The sequence below is a fragment of the Macaca thibetana genome, chromosome 11, assembly GCF_024542745.1.
Source record: "Macaca thibetana thibetana isolate TM-01 chromosome 11, ASM2454274v1, whole genome shotgun sequence".
NCBI classification, from domain to species: Eukaryota; Metazoa; Chordata; class Mammalia; order Primates; family Cercopithecidae; genus Macaca; species Macaca thibetana.
Window position 1 is genome coordinate 10,352,206 of NC_065588.1, and position 15,061 is coordinate 10,367,266.

Genomic DNA, 15,061 nt, shown 5'->3' on the forward strand with positions numbered 1-15,061 from the left:
GAAAATAGTTTAATTTTCAGTTGCTCATTTTAGGTTTTTTTGTTTGTTTTGGTTTTTTTCTGAGATGGAGTCTCGCTCTGTCGCCCAGGATGGAGTGCAGTAGCGCGATCTTGACTCACTGCAAGCTCCACCTCCTGAGTTCACACCATTCTCCTGCCTCAGCCTCCCCAATAGCTGGGACTACAGGCGCCCGCCACCACGTCTGGCTAATTTTTTTGTATTTTTTAGTAGAGACGGGGTTTCACTGTGTTAGCCAGGATGATGTCGATCTCCTGACTTTGTGATCCACCCACCTCGGCCTCCCAAAGTGCTGGGATTGCAGGCTTGAGCCACCCCGCCTGGCCTCATTTTAGTTTTGATGCAAATATAGCTAAACCCTCCCTGGTTCTCCCTCCCGGGTTCAAGCGATTCTCCTGCCTCAGCCTCCGGAGTAGCTGGGACTACAGGCATGCGCCGCCACGCTCAGCTAACTTTCTTTCCTTTTTCTTTTTTTTTTTTTTTTGTATTATTAGTAGAGACGGGGTTTCACCATGTTGGCCAGGATGGTCTCTATCTCTTGACCTCGTGATCCATCCACCTCGGCCTCCCAAAGTGCTGGGATTACAGACTGAGTCAACGCGTCTGGCCTATTTTTATTTACTCACTCTTTTTGAGACAGAGTCTCGCTCTGTCTCCCAGGCTGGAATGCAGTGGGCGATCTCAGCTCACTGCAGCCACTGCCTCCGGGGTTCAAGCGATTCTCCTGCCTCAGCCTCCACAGTAGCTGAGACTATAGGAGCGCACCACCATGACTGGTTAATTTTTGTATTTTTTGTAGAGACAGGGTTTTGCCCTGTTACCCAAGCTGGTCTTGAACTCCTTAACTCAAGCGATCCTCGGCCGGGGCCTCCCAAGGTGCTGGGAGAACAGACGTGAGCCACCGCGCCTGTCCCCTTGTGGGTGTTTTTAAAATTAGAGACACTGAGACCCCGACTGAAGAAGATAGGCCATGGGGCTGCTGTTGTCTAATATTTCTCAGAACTCACCCGGCTTGTATGGGCAACGCAGCCCGTTTTCACTCTTCTTTTTCTTTGCAATCTCCACGGTCCTCCGTGTCGCTGCCTACCGTACTGGTTGGAAGGTCTTTATTCTTTGACTCTAGGTGGGGAAAGCGAGAACGAGGCTTCGCCGCACCTGCCGCAATGCCCAATCTTCCACTGGCATTCCAGGCAGCGCTTTCCAGCCACGTGAGGGATACCTAACCACTGGAACTAAATAAGATGTGGGGGAAGAATTGAGGTCATCACCTAAATTGCTTGATACTCTCTTTTCCAGAAGACAAGCCTCCTTTCTGAGTTAATGGCAGAAAGTGAATCACTTCTTTCTTTTCTTTTTCTTTAAGACCGTGTTTCGCTCTTGTCGCCCAGGCTGTAGTGCGATGCCGCGATCTTGGCTCACCGCAACCTCCGCTTCCCGGGTTAGAGCGATTCTCCTGCCTCAGCCTCCAGAGTAGCTGGGATTACAGGCATGGGCCACCACGCCCAGCTAATTTTGTATTTTTAGTAGAGACGGGGTTTCTCCATGTTGGTCAGGCTGGTCTCGAACTCCTAACTTCAGGTGATCCCCCTGCCTCGGCCTCCCAAAGTGCTGGGATTACAGGCATGAGCCACCGCGTCCGGCTAGAAAGTGAATCATTTCTGTATTTGATTGTACGTGAAGCCCTCCGTAGTCCTGACTGACATCACGTCTCCTTTGGACCTAGATTACACTCCGCGTCCTTCATCTGACTCCTCTCTTCAGATTCCTGAGTCACGCTCTGTTTATGTTGCTGTTCAGGAGCGAACTGCGGCGCGGCCCAAACACTGTGACGCCAGCGCGGGAGGAGGGCCGCGGGAGGGGCAGCGGAAAGCGCAGAGGGCACGGTGCAAGCACGGGACAGCTCTGCATTGGCCAAAGGGATCCCAGGAGGCCTGGGCCTCTTTTCCCCTGAGGCTGGATCCCAACCAGCAGGAAAAGGATTTTCGCCTTTTGTATTTGTTTTGGGGCCAAACCAAGAAAAACAGTGGAGGGGGAATAAAACATGTTTAAAATTGTTTTTGTCTTAAAACCGTCTTTCACAGTCACAAAATAAAACACAACTAGAATGTTTTGATGTTTGCAATGACATCGATTTTGAAAAACGTTAGCCAGAAAGGAAACGCAGTTAAGACAGCACTCGGCCGCCCCCTGCCCTCGGCGCCTGGGGGGCGGGGCGGGGCGCGCAGGGTGACGTCACAGCCCGACGCGCCACCCAACTGTTTTTGTGCTCCCAGCTCCAGCGAAAAGCCGCCGGTATTTCTCCACCTGGCTCTGCTCTATCTCCGGGCAGGCTCACCCGAGATCTCCCCCACACCGAACCCCCTCTGCACGCTCGGCCCAGCGCTGTTGCCCCGGGAGCGGACGTTTCTGTAGCTATTTGAGCACACCTTGACGTCGGCGGAGGGAGCTGGACAGGGCCAGCGGCGAAGGAGGCAGGCCCCGCGCGGGGAATCTCGGAAGCCCTGCGGTGCATCATGAAGTTCCAGTACAAGGAGGACCATCCCTTTGAGTATCGGAAAAAGGAAGGAGAAAAGATCCGGAAGAAATATCCGGACAGGGTCCCCGTGAGTGTAGAGGAGCGGGGGGATGGGAGGGGAAGGGCCCGCGGGGGCGGGGGCTGGGAGTCGAGATGGCTTCCCTGGGGCGCCCAGGCGACTCTGGGGAAGGGAGGTGCCGATAATTAGTTAATCCTGAACGCCCTTCAGTGCCCGAGCCAATGGACGTCCAGACTGCGGAGCTTTTAAAACCACATATGCCTGGGGCCTGAACCCCACTTCAGGGCTGACGGTGTTTTTGGGGCCGAGCTGCCATCTTCAGTGACTCAGCAACCCACACGGTCTCAGCAATACTGAGACCCTGTGTGGGTTGAGGTGCGCAAAATAGCGCCCCTGTGTGCGAGAGTGGTTAGATCAGGGCCGTGGATTGGCTCCCTTTAAGAACGCGGGGACACTGTGCTGTGCGGTGAGGTTTGCGCAAACCCGGTCGATTTCTGCCTTGGCTGGTTCTCCTTTAATGAAGTTGACTTTGGCTGTCATATCATTGGGCTTGGGAGGAAAAGGTTCAGAAGCTATTCGGTTCTTTTCTTGCATTACAGGGGGGTAGGGGAGCACAAGACAGTCCGGGCCTGAAAAACAAGGTCACGTTCTCTGCGCAACAGCCCTCTTGCCTCATCGTTCTAGGCTCCGGGAAATGTGTGGGGACAGCCAGCCTCCCCCGGTATTGATTTCTGATCACCTGGCACCTGCACGCGATAAGGCAGGACTGAGACGTTTTTTCTGTGTTTTGGACACCGGCTTAAGTAGTTAAAACTAGCGCAGGTAGTGAGTAGGAACAGAGAAGAAACATTAGGTGTCTTTCAGCATCCGGGCGTTTTCCCCATTACCCCCTCCCCCGCCCCTTGCCTGGTGTTTCTCTAATGTGGGCTGCGCAGCCGAATTGGAGGGCAGAGTATGACTTTTAAGTGGTAAAGGGACCAGCAACTGTTGGATTTTGGAAATGGAGGAGCAGAGATTTTTAAAATTGTGCTCTTTATCTTCAGGTAGGAACATCAGGATTACATGTCACATCATGGTAAAATAATTGCTGTTATCTGATGTCTTATCTTGATTCGCAGCCACTCTGGGTTTCTTCTCTAATCCTTACCTAACGTTCGTGGTTTTATAGCTACCAGAAGCCAGCAGGGCCTTAGCCCAGCAGTAGAAACCTCTTGTACCCCTTTTCCTTTAAAAAAAAAAAAAAGTCATTAGGGCTCTTCCATTCCTCAGGAATTACCAAAGGGTTTTCAGTTTATAGAGGGGTGAGCTAATCCCTTACTCGGTAAAGGATCCTTTACAAAATACTTTGCTGGTTTCTGGACCTTGGATACCTGAAAATTTTGCCGAGTTCTGGTGATACCAATCTTTAGAGCAATGATATTTAAAAAATACAGTCATATTTTACTAATAGTTTACAGTAGCAGTATAAGTACTCAGTCTGTAATCATTCGCTTAATCTTTACACGATTATAATCCCCGTTCTACAGACGGAGTATTCAAAGCACAAAGAAATGCGGTAACTTCCTAAAGGTTTCACATTGCTGATCTGTGTTTCAGCCGGAATTCTAACCCTGTCTGACGGACTGTGGAGCTCTCGGAGACCTTAACCTCCGTGCCATACTGTTTCTCAGTTTCTAATATAGTTGTTATTAACCAGAATTAATGATGTGCTGTGGACTTCACACTGTTAAGTATTGGAAATAGATAAATACTTATGTGTATTCTGAATATTTCAGTGCATTCTGTTCTTTTCATGCTCATAGTTTGGTGTTAAATGTTTTACTCCTGTGATAATTTTTAAGCCATTAAGACTGTCACTCAGATTTCAGCTTCCCTAGGGTTATGTTTTAACCAGCGCTGAGCTGCTCCCAAGGTGCTCAGTCTGTGACCTTCTTTCTAGTTATGACGCAGGTTCCTTGATTTGGTTCTAGTTCTGGGAATTCACTGCATCCTTGGGCAGAACTTTTAATCTTGCTGTGCTAGATAGAGTGCCTTGTTTACAGAAAAGAGGGTTATAGTAGTGGTTCCTAAAGCCCATTCCAGCTTGACCATTGGTGTTATTCAAGCAGTGGCGTATCCTGACTGCTCGCATAACCAGAGTTTAGTCCCACCAATATTTCTTCAGAGCTAACAGTTGAAAAGAAGAGGTATGCTTGTGCCTTCAGAGAGGAGGGGTTGGTGGGATCTTGAAATTATCTTCAAAGACACAACATATCAAAAAGACTGCTAGAAACAGATTGTCTATTTTAAAAATTCATAGCTCTATTGAGTATTAGTCACATTTTACAAATGAGGAAAACTGAGACCCAAAGAGGCAAAGCATCTAGCCCAGGGTCTACCATAGTGAGGAGTAGAGTTGGGATTCCTGGAAATTTAACCTTGGTTCTGGGAAACCAATCCTTTAATAATTACCCCTCCCCCTTTTCTTCCTCTCCAAACCCCTGCCTTCCCTCCAGGTATTGCGGTCTGCTTTATCACTTTCTTTTTCTGTCTTCCTTTGTGGTTTTTCTCTCTTACTGCTAGGTCTCAGAGTTCCTTTGGGGCACAGTGCTAGCCTCTTTCTGCCTTTTCCTTTTAATTCCTGGCTTACATTACCCTATTTCAGTTTTTATTTTTAAATTTAAAATGTGATCATGTCCCTCTGGTCTTCCTGATTCAGGATTTTTTCTACAAGAACATAAGTTTTTGTTTTTTTAAACTAATTTTAATCTGTTCCTTTTAATTTAAAAGGTTCAAACTCCCCCCCCAAGTTAATTATGTTAGATAATTCTTTATAATTTATGAAGCATTTTCATGTAAACTTTTATTTATCACTCACATTCACATGATATTAATAGCATGACTTTGTTAAAGATGTGTTAGAAAGTTTTCAGGCTGGGCACGGTGGCTGACACCTGTAATCCCTGTACTTAGGGAGGCTGAGGCAGGTGGAGCACTTGAGGTCAGGAGTTCGAAACCAGCCTGGCATCATGGTGAAACCCCATCACTACTAAAAAATACAAAAATTAGCCGGGCGTGGTAGTATGCGCCTGTAATCCCTGCTACTCCTGAGGCTGAGGCAGGAGAATCGCTTGAACCCGGGAGGTGGAGGTTGCACTGCACTCCAGCCTGGGGGACAAATGTGACTCTGGACCTCAAAAAAAAAAGTCACTGGAATACTGAAGCTGAGAGAGAGGTTACGTGACCTGTTGAAGATCACACAACCACTAGAAGTACTTGTACAGTGTTTTTTTTCCTGCAACTTCACTTTTTTTTCTGCATTTCCCCTATCTTCTAACTAAAATGACCATATTTTCTTTTCTTTTTTTTTTTGAAACCAAGTTTTGCTCTTGTTGCCCAGGCTGGAGTGTAGTGGCCCGATCTTGGCTCACCGCAACCTCCACCTCCCAGGTTCATGCGATTCTCCTGCCTCAGCCTTCCTGAGTAGCTGGGATTACAGACATGTGGCACCACACCCTGCTAATTTTGTATTTTTAGTAGAGACGGGGTTTCTCCATGTTGGTCAGGCTGGTCTCGAACTCCTGACCTCAGGCGATCTGCCTGCCTCAGACTCCCAAAGTGCTGGGATTGCAGGTGTGAGTCATTGTGCCCAGCAGTGATTATATTTTCTAAACTAAAAGTCTAAAGCTCATGATTTTACAATAGATATTTTCTGTTTGGTAAGTTTTAGTGTATAAAAAAACCTTTTAAATTGGTATATATCTAGTACAGAAATACATGATTTTTATACAACTTGAACTATATATATGTAGTTCAATGTAATGTAGACAGAAATCCCTTAAAAGCCTAACAATCTAAAGCCTAAAGCTCGTGATTTTACAATAGATACTTTCTGTTTGGGAAGTTTTAGTGTATAAAAAAACTTTTATATTTTTATAGATCTAGTACAAAAATACATGATCTTTATACAACTTGAAGTATTATAGAAGTATATAATGTGGACATTGAAAATCCCTTAAAGTCCTAACATAATCAATATCTATTAATGGCTTATACTGACATCGTATTATAGGATGTCATTGTCAGACTTGTTTTAACACTGTTTCTTTTCCATTTAATAGCGTTTGAACAATCTTTACAGTTCTTGGAAATTGTGACAAAGTATAAGATTCAAACCACATTATTGGTACCTTTAATAAATCGTATTTATAAGAAATAATAACTTATAGGTGATCAGGATCGTATGAGAAAACGCAGTTTTCTTGCTGCTCTAATTAAATACCAGAAGGTGGCCAGGCACGGTGGCTCACATCTGTAATCCCAGCACTTTGGGAGGCCAAGGCTGGCAGATCACTTGAAGTCAGGAGTTCGAGACCAGCCTGCCCAACATGGTGAAACCACATCTCTATTAAAAATACAAATACTTAGCCAGGTGTGGTGGTGTGTGCCTGTAATCCCAGTTACTCAGGAGGCTGAGGCAGGAGAATTGCTTGAACCCGGGAGGTGGAGGTTGCAGTGAGCTGAGATGGAGCCACTGTACTCCAGCCTTGGCGACAGCGAGACTTCATCTCAAAGATAAATAATAAATAAATAAATACCAGTAGGTATATGTCCTATAGTAGATCTTACGGATAACCTGTAATTACTTAAAATCAAAGTTCTTTTTACTTTTCATCATGTACAATCTCTAGTTTATTTTTATTTTAGTAATGCAGCTATAACCTCACTAAGGAAGCCCATTTTTTTTTCATATAATTTTATCAGGGGTGGGGGGATAAGAAATGCAACAGGTGTCCTGGACAGATTCATTTCCAGTAGTAACTAGGGAACTCTAGGGTGTGGAAGGAAAAATACTAGATTGCCTTCTGTAGTTTTCATTCCTACTCTCCTCCTCTCCTTCCAGGTGATTGTAGAGAAGGCTCCAAAAGCCAGGGTGCCTGATCTGGACAAGAGGAAGTACCTAGTGCCCTCTGACCTTACCGGTAATGCTCTTTGCCTCCCCTGACCCTTCCTCCCCTGACAGAGCTCTCCAGATCCTTATTATATGCATGAGATTGTGAGACTGAGAGGCAGTGCATACTTGAAAGAAGTAAGCGGGATGCCCCAGAGTTATCTGATTAAAAAATGACTCAGGCTGGGCACAGTGGCTCACACCTGTAATCCCAGCACTTTGGGAGGCTGAGGCGGGCGGATCATGAGGTCAGGAGATCGAGACCATCCTGGCTAACGGGGAAATCCGTCTCTCCTAAAAAAAATACAAAAAATAAACTGGGCTTGGTGGTGGGTGCCTTGTAGTCCCAGCTACTTGGGAGGCTGAGGCAGGAGAACGGTGTGAACCCAGGAGGTGGAGCTTGCAGTGAGCCGAGATCGCGCCATTGCATTCCAGCCTGGGTGACAGAGTGAGACTCTGTCTCAAAAAAAAAAGAAGAAAGACTCAGTAGTTCTTTCTCATCACCATGTCTTGTTGGATTTTGACACAGCAAAGCATAAGACATTGAAAGAAAGGATCAGAAGCCCATTATTTAAACCCCTTTTATTTTTATTTTGTTTAATTAATTAATTTATTATTATTATTATTTTTGAGATGGAGTTTCGCTCTTGTAGCCCCGGCTGGAGTGCAGTGGTGTGATCTCAGTTCACTGCACCCTCCCATCTCCTGGGTTCAAGTGATTCTCCTGCCTCAGCCTGCCAAGTAGCTGGGATTGCAGGCACCTGCCACCACGCCTGGCTGATTTTTTTTGTATTTTTAGTAGAGACAGGATTTCACCATGTTGGCCAGGCTCGTCTTGAACTGCTGACCTCAGGTGATCCACCTGCCTTGGCCTCCCAAAGTGCTGGGATTACAGGTGCGAGCCACCGTGCCGGGCCTAAACCAATTTTAAAATTCAGCTTTGGCTGGGTATGGTGGCTCACACCTGTAATCCCAGCCCTTTGGGAGGCCAAGGCCGGTGGATCATTTGAGGTCAGGGGTTCAAGACCAGCCTGGCCAACATGGTGAAAACCCATCCCTACTAAAAATACAAAAAAATTAGCCAGACCTGGTGGCAGGCGCCTCTAATCCCAGCTGCTTGGGAGGCTGAGGCAGGAGAATCACTTGAGCCTGGGAGGCAGAGGTTGCTATGAGCTGAGATCGTGCCACTGCACTCCAGTCTCAGTGACAGAGTGAGACCCTGTCTCAAAAAAATAAAATTTAGCTTTGTGGCCGGACATGGGGCTCATGCCTGTAATCCCAACACCTTGGGAGGCGGAAGTGGGCAGATCACCTGAGGTCAGGAGTTTGAGACCAGACTGGCAAACATGGTGAAACCCTGTCTTCATTAAAAATACAGAAATTAGCTGGATGTGGTGATGGGCGCCTGTAATCTCAGCTACTTAGGAGGCTGAGGCTGGAGAATTGCTTGAACCTTGGAGGCAGAGATTGCAGTGAGCCGATATTGTGCCATTGCGCTCCAGCCTGGGTGACACGGTGACGCTCCGCCTCAAAAAAAAAAAAAAAAAAAAAATTCAGCTTTGTTAATTGTGATGTCAATTTGTTCCAAAAAGAAAACCAGTCTGGTTTCTTGAGAGGATTATGCTTTAGAGTTTCCTGATTACATCTTCTTAAGCTACATTTTTTTAAAAATAAGTTTTGTAGATTTTGTTTGGGATTATAAAACATATATTCAGTCTTCATCTTGAGCCTTAATAGAATACACACTGCATCCAGGAGACACTGGAAAGATTTTGTTGATTTGCTTCAGAGTTAACAGGTTTGAATATCAGCCATCTAGAAAGTTTTCAGTATTCTCAGGTAAAGGCAAAGCACTGAACCTTATTTAATGCCCCAACACTGAGTTGAGTGACTGTGCTAAGATGACCAGTGTCCAGTGGACCCCTTTCATTGCTAAGCTTTTCTTAGGGTGGGTCTGGGGATGGAAAGTGTTTCAAGTCGGGTTTAGACAATGATGGGAATGTTTTGGTCTGGATGCACGTGGTATTCCTTCAGCGTAGTCCTCAGGCTTTGAGTGGATATGCTAACATGAGGTCTGAGATTGAATAAGAGAGGAAAGGAGGAATAAAGTCCACTATGGCATATCAGGGACTGTACGGGCTTCTGAGTTTCCCTTTTTATTTTGAAAGCTCCAGGATAGTATTTGGCTCTTCTCAGGTGGTATATAAAACTGGTACTGACTCTAAGGGGAAAAAATGCAACTGAATTTTTTTCCAGGACTTACCATTCTACTAATTCCTTATTTTCTTCCTTTCTTGTCTGCCTTTTTCTTCCATCATCCAGTTGGCCAGTTCTACTTCTTAATCCGGAAGAGAATCCACCTGAGACCTGAGGACGCCTTATTCTTCTTTGTCAACAACACTATCCCTCCCACCAGTGCTACCATGGGCCAACTGTATGAGGTAATGGTTCTAGCCGAACAATACTGGATGCCGTCCAGGGCAGTCTGGCATCCTCTAGCTCTTGTTCTAGTATATGTTGATAACACAACTGAGAAGTGGGGCAGAAGGTGTTATTTATCCGGATCCTCTTACATATGGCAGTGTAAGGCTCTGAGAGATTAGATACCACTTGTTTTTCAGGGATTAGGCACTCTACTAGATTTAATCCTTTTGAAATCTCTTCTCAGTCTTGTCTGACTATAGTGTTTAATGTGGGATTGTTTATTGAAACAGCAGGAAGTGACTCCTGATAGCAAAAGTTCCAAAGCATCAGCCCATCGCAGTTCCTGCTCTTCTTGTTGGTAGCCTGTAATTTGTAATGCATTCAGAATCCAGTTCATTATTTTACTCCCATTTAGCAACAGATTGAGAAAGCACATAATAGTAAAGCCAGCTTCTAACTCTGAGGCCAGCCTCCGCTACAGTCAGCTTCCTCTGTGAACTCTGAAGTTTTGGCTTGAGACAAACACATTGATCTAAACAGGGGGAAACTTCTTCTTAGAACAAAACGAAAACTGTGAAACAGATTCCACATTATCTGGGCACAATGAATCAGATCAAATGAAATATAAAATTAAGGCAAAGTCTGTAAATGGATTCATTTGTCTTAACAGATAAACTGAGGAGGAATAATTTTTATGTGATTTTGTTTAATTGGAAGTGTCAGAATTTGGAGAAACTATAGTAAAGGACTTTATTATTACTAAAAATATAACCTAGGATTGTAACTATTATTTTTTGCAGTATTTTGCATAAGACGCTTCCTTCTCATTATGCCCTATTAATGGATTACATAAATTTATAATAATCCTGAATCTAACTTTTATTGCATAGCATATATTCCCTGTTAGTATCTGCCCCTTATATATCCCATCTGTGGTATCTATGTTCCCCTTGCTAGGACTGAGCTCTTTAAGAGTGAGTGCTGTGCCCCAGTCATCTTCATATCCCTGATACCTATGTGTAATATGTTTTCAGTGAAGGATTTTTGTGAACTCAGAGCTCAAAGTGTAATTCCAACCACATCTCCTGATTCTTTGCTCCCCTTTTAAATGGGGATGAACGATACCTTCCATGCCTGCCTTACAAGGTTGTGTGAGGCTTAGCATCTTAGAGCTAATGAATGAATATGTTTTCTAAACTGTTGTCTTATCTCTTCCCCTAGGACAATCATGAGGAAGACTATTTTCTGTATGTGGCCTACAGTGATGAGAGTGTCTATGGGAAATGAGTGGTTGGAAGCCCAGCAGATGGGAGCACCTGGACTTGGGGGTAGGGGAGGGGTGTGCGTGCGACTTGGGGAAAGAGGGTGACTCCCACCGCGAGGAGACAGAAGGTGAAGACATCTAGAAACATTACACCGCACACACCGTCATCATATTTTCACATGCTCAATTGATATTTTTTGCTGCTTCCTCGGCCCAGGGAGAAAGCATGTCAGGACAGAGCTGTTGGATTGGCTTTGGTAGAGGAATACGGATGATGTAATTTCACAGCATTCCTGAGATTTAATTTTTGTGCAGTTTCATAGAAGGGTCAGGAGGTGGACAAGTTGGGGCCAGAGATGATGGTAGTCCAGCAGCAACTCCCTGTGCTCCCTTCTCTTTGGGCAGCGATTCTATTTTTGACATTTGCACAGGACAGGTAGGGAAAGGGGACTTGTGGTAGTGGACCATACCTGGGGACCAAAAGAGACCCACTGTAATTGATGCATTGTGGCCCCTGTTCTTTCCTGTCTCACACTTCTTTTCTCCCATCCCAGTTGCAGTCTCACTCAAACATCACAGTACCACCCCAGGGGTGGCAGTAGACCACAACCCAGAAATTTAGACAGCGATCTCTTACCTTTGGAAAATAGGGGTTAGACATAAAGGTGGTTATGATTAAGAAGATTGTTTTGTTATTAAATAGCATTAAACTGGAATTGACAAGACTATTGAGCATCTCTGTCTAACCTGTTCTTTCTCTCTGGTGCCCCTTATCTCACCCCTACCTTGGAATTTAAGTCTCAGGCATTTCCAGTTGTAGACTAAAACCACTCTTAGCATCTCCTCTAGTATTTTCCATGTATCAGGACAGAGATGTCTTATGTAGGGAGGGAGCAAGTGTGAAGTAAGGTAATTATATACACCTCTCATTCAGGATTCTTGCTCCCATGCTGCTGTCCCTTCAGGCTCACACGCACAGGAATGCTATGTGATGGCCAGCTGCTTCCCTCCTTGGTTATCATCCACTGCAGCTGCTAGTTAGAAAGGTTTGGAGGGATGACTTTTAGTAAATCATGGGGATTTTATTGATTTATTTTCACTTTTGGGGTTTTGTGGGGTGGGAGTGGGGAGCAGGAATTGCACTCAGACATGACATTTCAATTCATCTCTGCTAATGAAAAGGGTCCTTCCTCTTGGGGGAAATCTTTGTGTCAGTTCTGTCAGCTGCAAGTTCTTGTATAATGAAGTCAATGCCATCAGGCCAAGGAAATAAAATAATTGCTTACCTTAAAAATCCACTGAGTTCAGCAATGTTGTCTTTATTTTGTGTGTATTAGAATAGATGATATGTGGACTCTGAACAAAAGAACTAAGTGGGGAAAGCTGTTCATGACGAATGTTCACATATGGTCAGACCCATATATGTTTACTCAGGTCTTTAGTGAGCAGGAGTTGCTGTTCAAGGGTGAATGTTACGCTGGGGCAGTGTGCCTGCTGCGTTGGAGGGGTGTGTGTGTGTGTGTGTATGTATGTGATTTTCTCCTCCAAAGATAAGTGCATTGTCACTGTTCTATGTGTTTCTGAAAGCTGAAGGTGGAAGACTGCCTACGTGGAGTGTAAGGGGTGGGCTGTGCTAATTACAAATGCAGATGTCTAGGCCATCGCCCAGATTTAGCTGACTCAGAATCTCAGCGTAGGTGTCTAATTTTTAACAAGCTCATATGACTGCTGCACACTGAAGTTTGAGAGTCATTGCCTTTTTATTTGAGGTGGAGTTTCGCTCTTGTTACCAAGGCCGGAGTACAGTGGCGCGATCTTGGCTCACTGCAACCTCCGCCTTCTGGGTTCAAGCGATTCTCCTGCCTCACCCTCCCGAGTAGCTGGGATTACAGGCACCAGCCACCATGCCCAGCTAATTTTTGTATTTTTAGTAGAGATGGGGTTTCGCCATGTTGGCCAGGCTGGTCTTGAACTCCTGACCTCAGGTGATCCACCCGCCTTAGCCTCCCAAAGTGCTGGGATTACAGGCGTGAGCCACCACGCCCAGCCGAGAGTCATTGCCTTTTGCACCAGGTTTTGCTGTAGGTCCCAACCACACCTTACTCTTCCATTACAACTTGGTCAGTCTGAAGCCACCATCTCCCAAAGCAGCAAATAGCACCTAAGCAAGGCTCCCAGCATCAGAACAAGCTTGGTGTCTTCTGACCGTATGAAAGTCTTGTTCAGTCATTCAGGAATAAATATGTGGGTGGTCTGTGAGCATGCAAGTTAAATGAGACAATGGAAAACATTAGTGCAAACTTCTTTCATGAAGAACCTTAAAACCCATCTCTAACCCTCTCTAATCTCTTGCAGTCATATCCCCAAGTGACGTCTACCTCTGTAGAGAGTTATGGAATATATCAAGGTCACCAAAAAGGAAATGGGAAGTTATAAAAGATCCATGCCCAGCAGCACCACATGTAGAAAATTATGTAAGATGACGGAATTTTGATGAAGCCGTTGAAAATGGACACTTGTCCCTACTGACAAAAATATCAAGGTGCTGTTCCCTAATAAAACCAAAAGGAAGCTAATTGAGTTAAGATGTGAACTGTATTTTGAAACTAACAGACTTATCCACTACCTAGGAATGAGACTGGATGAAGATTTAAAAGAAAGCAAACATGGCAGATCCTAACCCTCTGTACACATCTGGAACAGTCCCTGTAGAGCAAGAGACTATAGGCCATTGCTAAACCAAAGAGATAGTTTGAATTTAGGGGCTGTGTCTTTGCCAGGTAGGCTTTGATTATTTTAGGCCTACTTCTGGATTTTTCTAAGGAACAAATTTTTTCCTTGGATAGGACATTACCTACCATTTTAGACAAGCTGTCTGATTTTATGGAACAATGGAGTTTAACAGCCAAATTCAGAGGCAAAAGGCACACCAGCTGTTTTGGCAGTCTGGATTGGATTTGGCACTTTTTTTTTTTTTTTTTTTTTTTTGAGACGGAGTCTCGCTCGGTCGCCCAGGCTGGAGTGCAGTGGCGCGATGGACTCACTGCAAGCTCCGCCTCCCGGGTTCACGCCATTCTCCTGCCTCAGCCTCCCGAGTAGCTGGGACTACAGGCGCCGCCACCTCGCCCGGCCAGTTTTTTGTATTTTTAGTAGAGACGAGGTTTCACCGTGTTAGCCAGAATGGTCTCGATCTCCTGACCTCGTGATCCGCCCGTCTCGGCCTCCCAAAGTGCTGGGATTACAGGCTTGAGCCACCGCGCCCGGCCGGATTTGGCCCTTTACTGGAGGTCAGTGCTTCTGAGCGCCACTGTCTTGGTTTCGGCTAGTCAAGCTTTTAATGCTTCTTGGTGCCGTCAGGCCACTGTGAGGCTTGTCATGAGCTAAAAGTAGTTTAAGAAGCCCTTCATTAACCTGGCCCGATGTTCCATGTTAGATTAGATTGTTAGATTGGCTTGCTCTGATTGACTTGCTTTTCTCTGGGGATAGTGTTTGAAAGATGTGTCGAATGAGATTGGGGAGGCTGGTAGGACATGAACATCAAAGATGAGTGAGTCCTTAGCTCTTCGATATACTTTGGTAGAAGGATCTCAAATATATGTAGGGTAAGTATACATCTAAGTTTGCCAAGGAGAGTCTTGAATTAATGCCCATTGTCCTGATTGATTTACTAGTGGTTCCTTATTTCAGTTACATGACCCCCCAGTGGACAAAATACGTGGTCACTCTGTATGTAGTATAAAAATTGAAACCTCTTCCATCAAGAGACACACAATGTCTGTGCTATCTAGGTTTAGTGCTCCCCAGTGTGGCTCTTACCCTGTCAGGTGGAGGGAGACTAGACAAATCATTCTACTTATGAACAGCAGACTATTCTGCTTTTCTTGATTTTTC

At 45.2% G+C, this 15,061-nt stretch overlaps 1 protein-coding gene across 1 annotated transcript; it reads left to right on the plus strand.

Moving 5' to 3' along the window:
• The first annotated feature begins 2,220 nt into the window (after positions 1 to 2,220).
• Positions 2,221 to 12,464, plus strand: GABARAPL1 (GABA type A receptor associated protein like 1). Its single transcript, XM_050746596.1, has 4 exons — positions 2,221 to 2,621; positions 7,435 to 7,513; positions 9,805 to 9,923; positions 11,128 to 12,464. The coding sequence occupies exons 1-4, from the start codon at positions 2,532 to 2,534 to the stop codon at positions 11,191 to 11,193; spliced, it is 354 nt and encodes a 117-aa protein (XP_050602553.1). The 5' UTR covers positions 2,221 to 2,531; the 3' UTR covers positions 11,194 to 12,464.
• Positions 12,465 to 15,061: the final 2,597 nt, after the last annotated feature.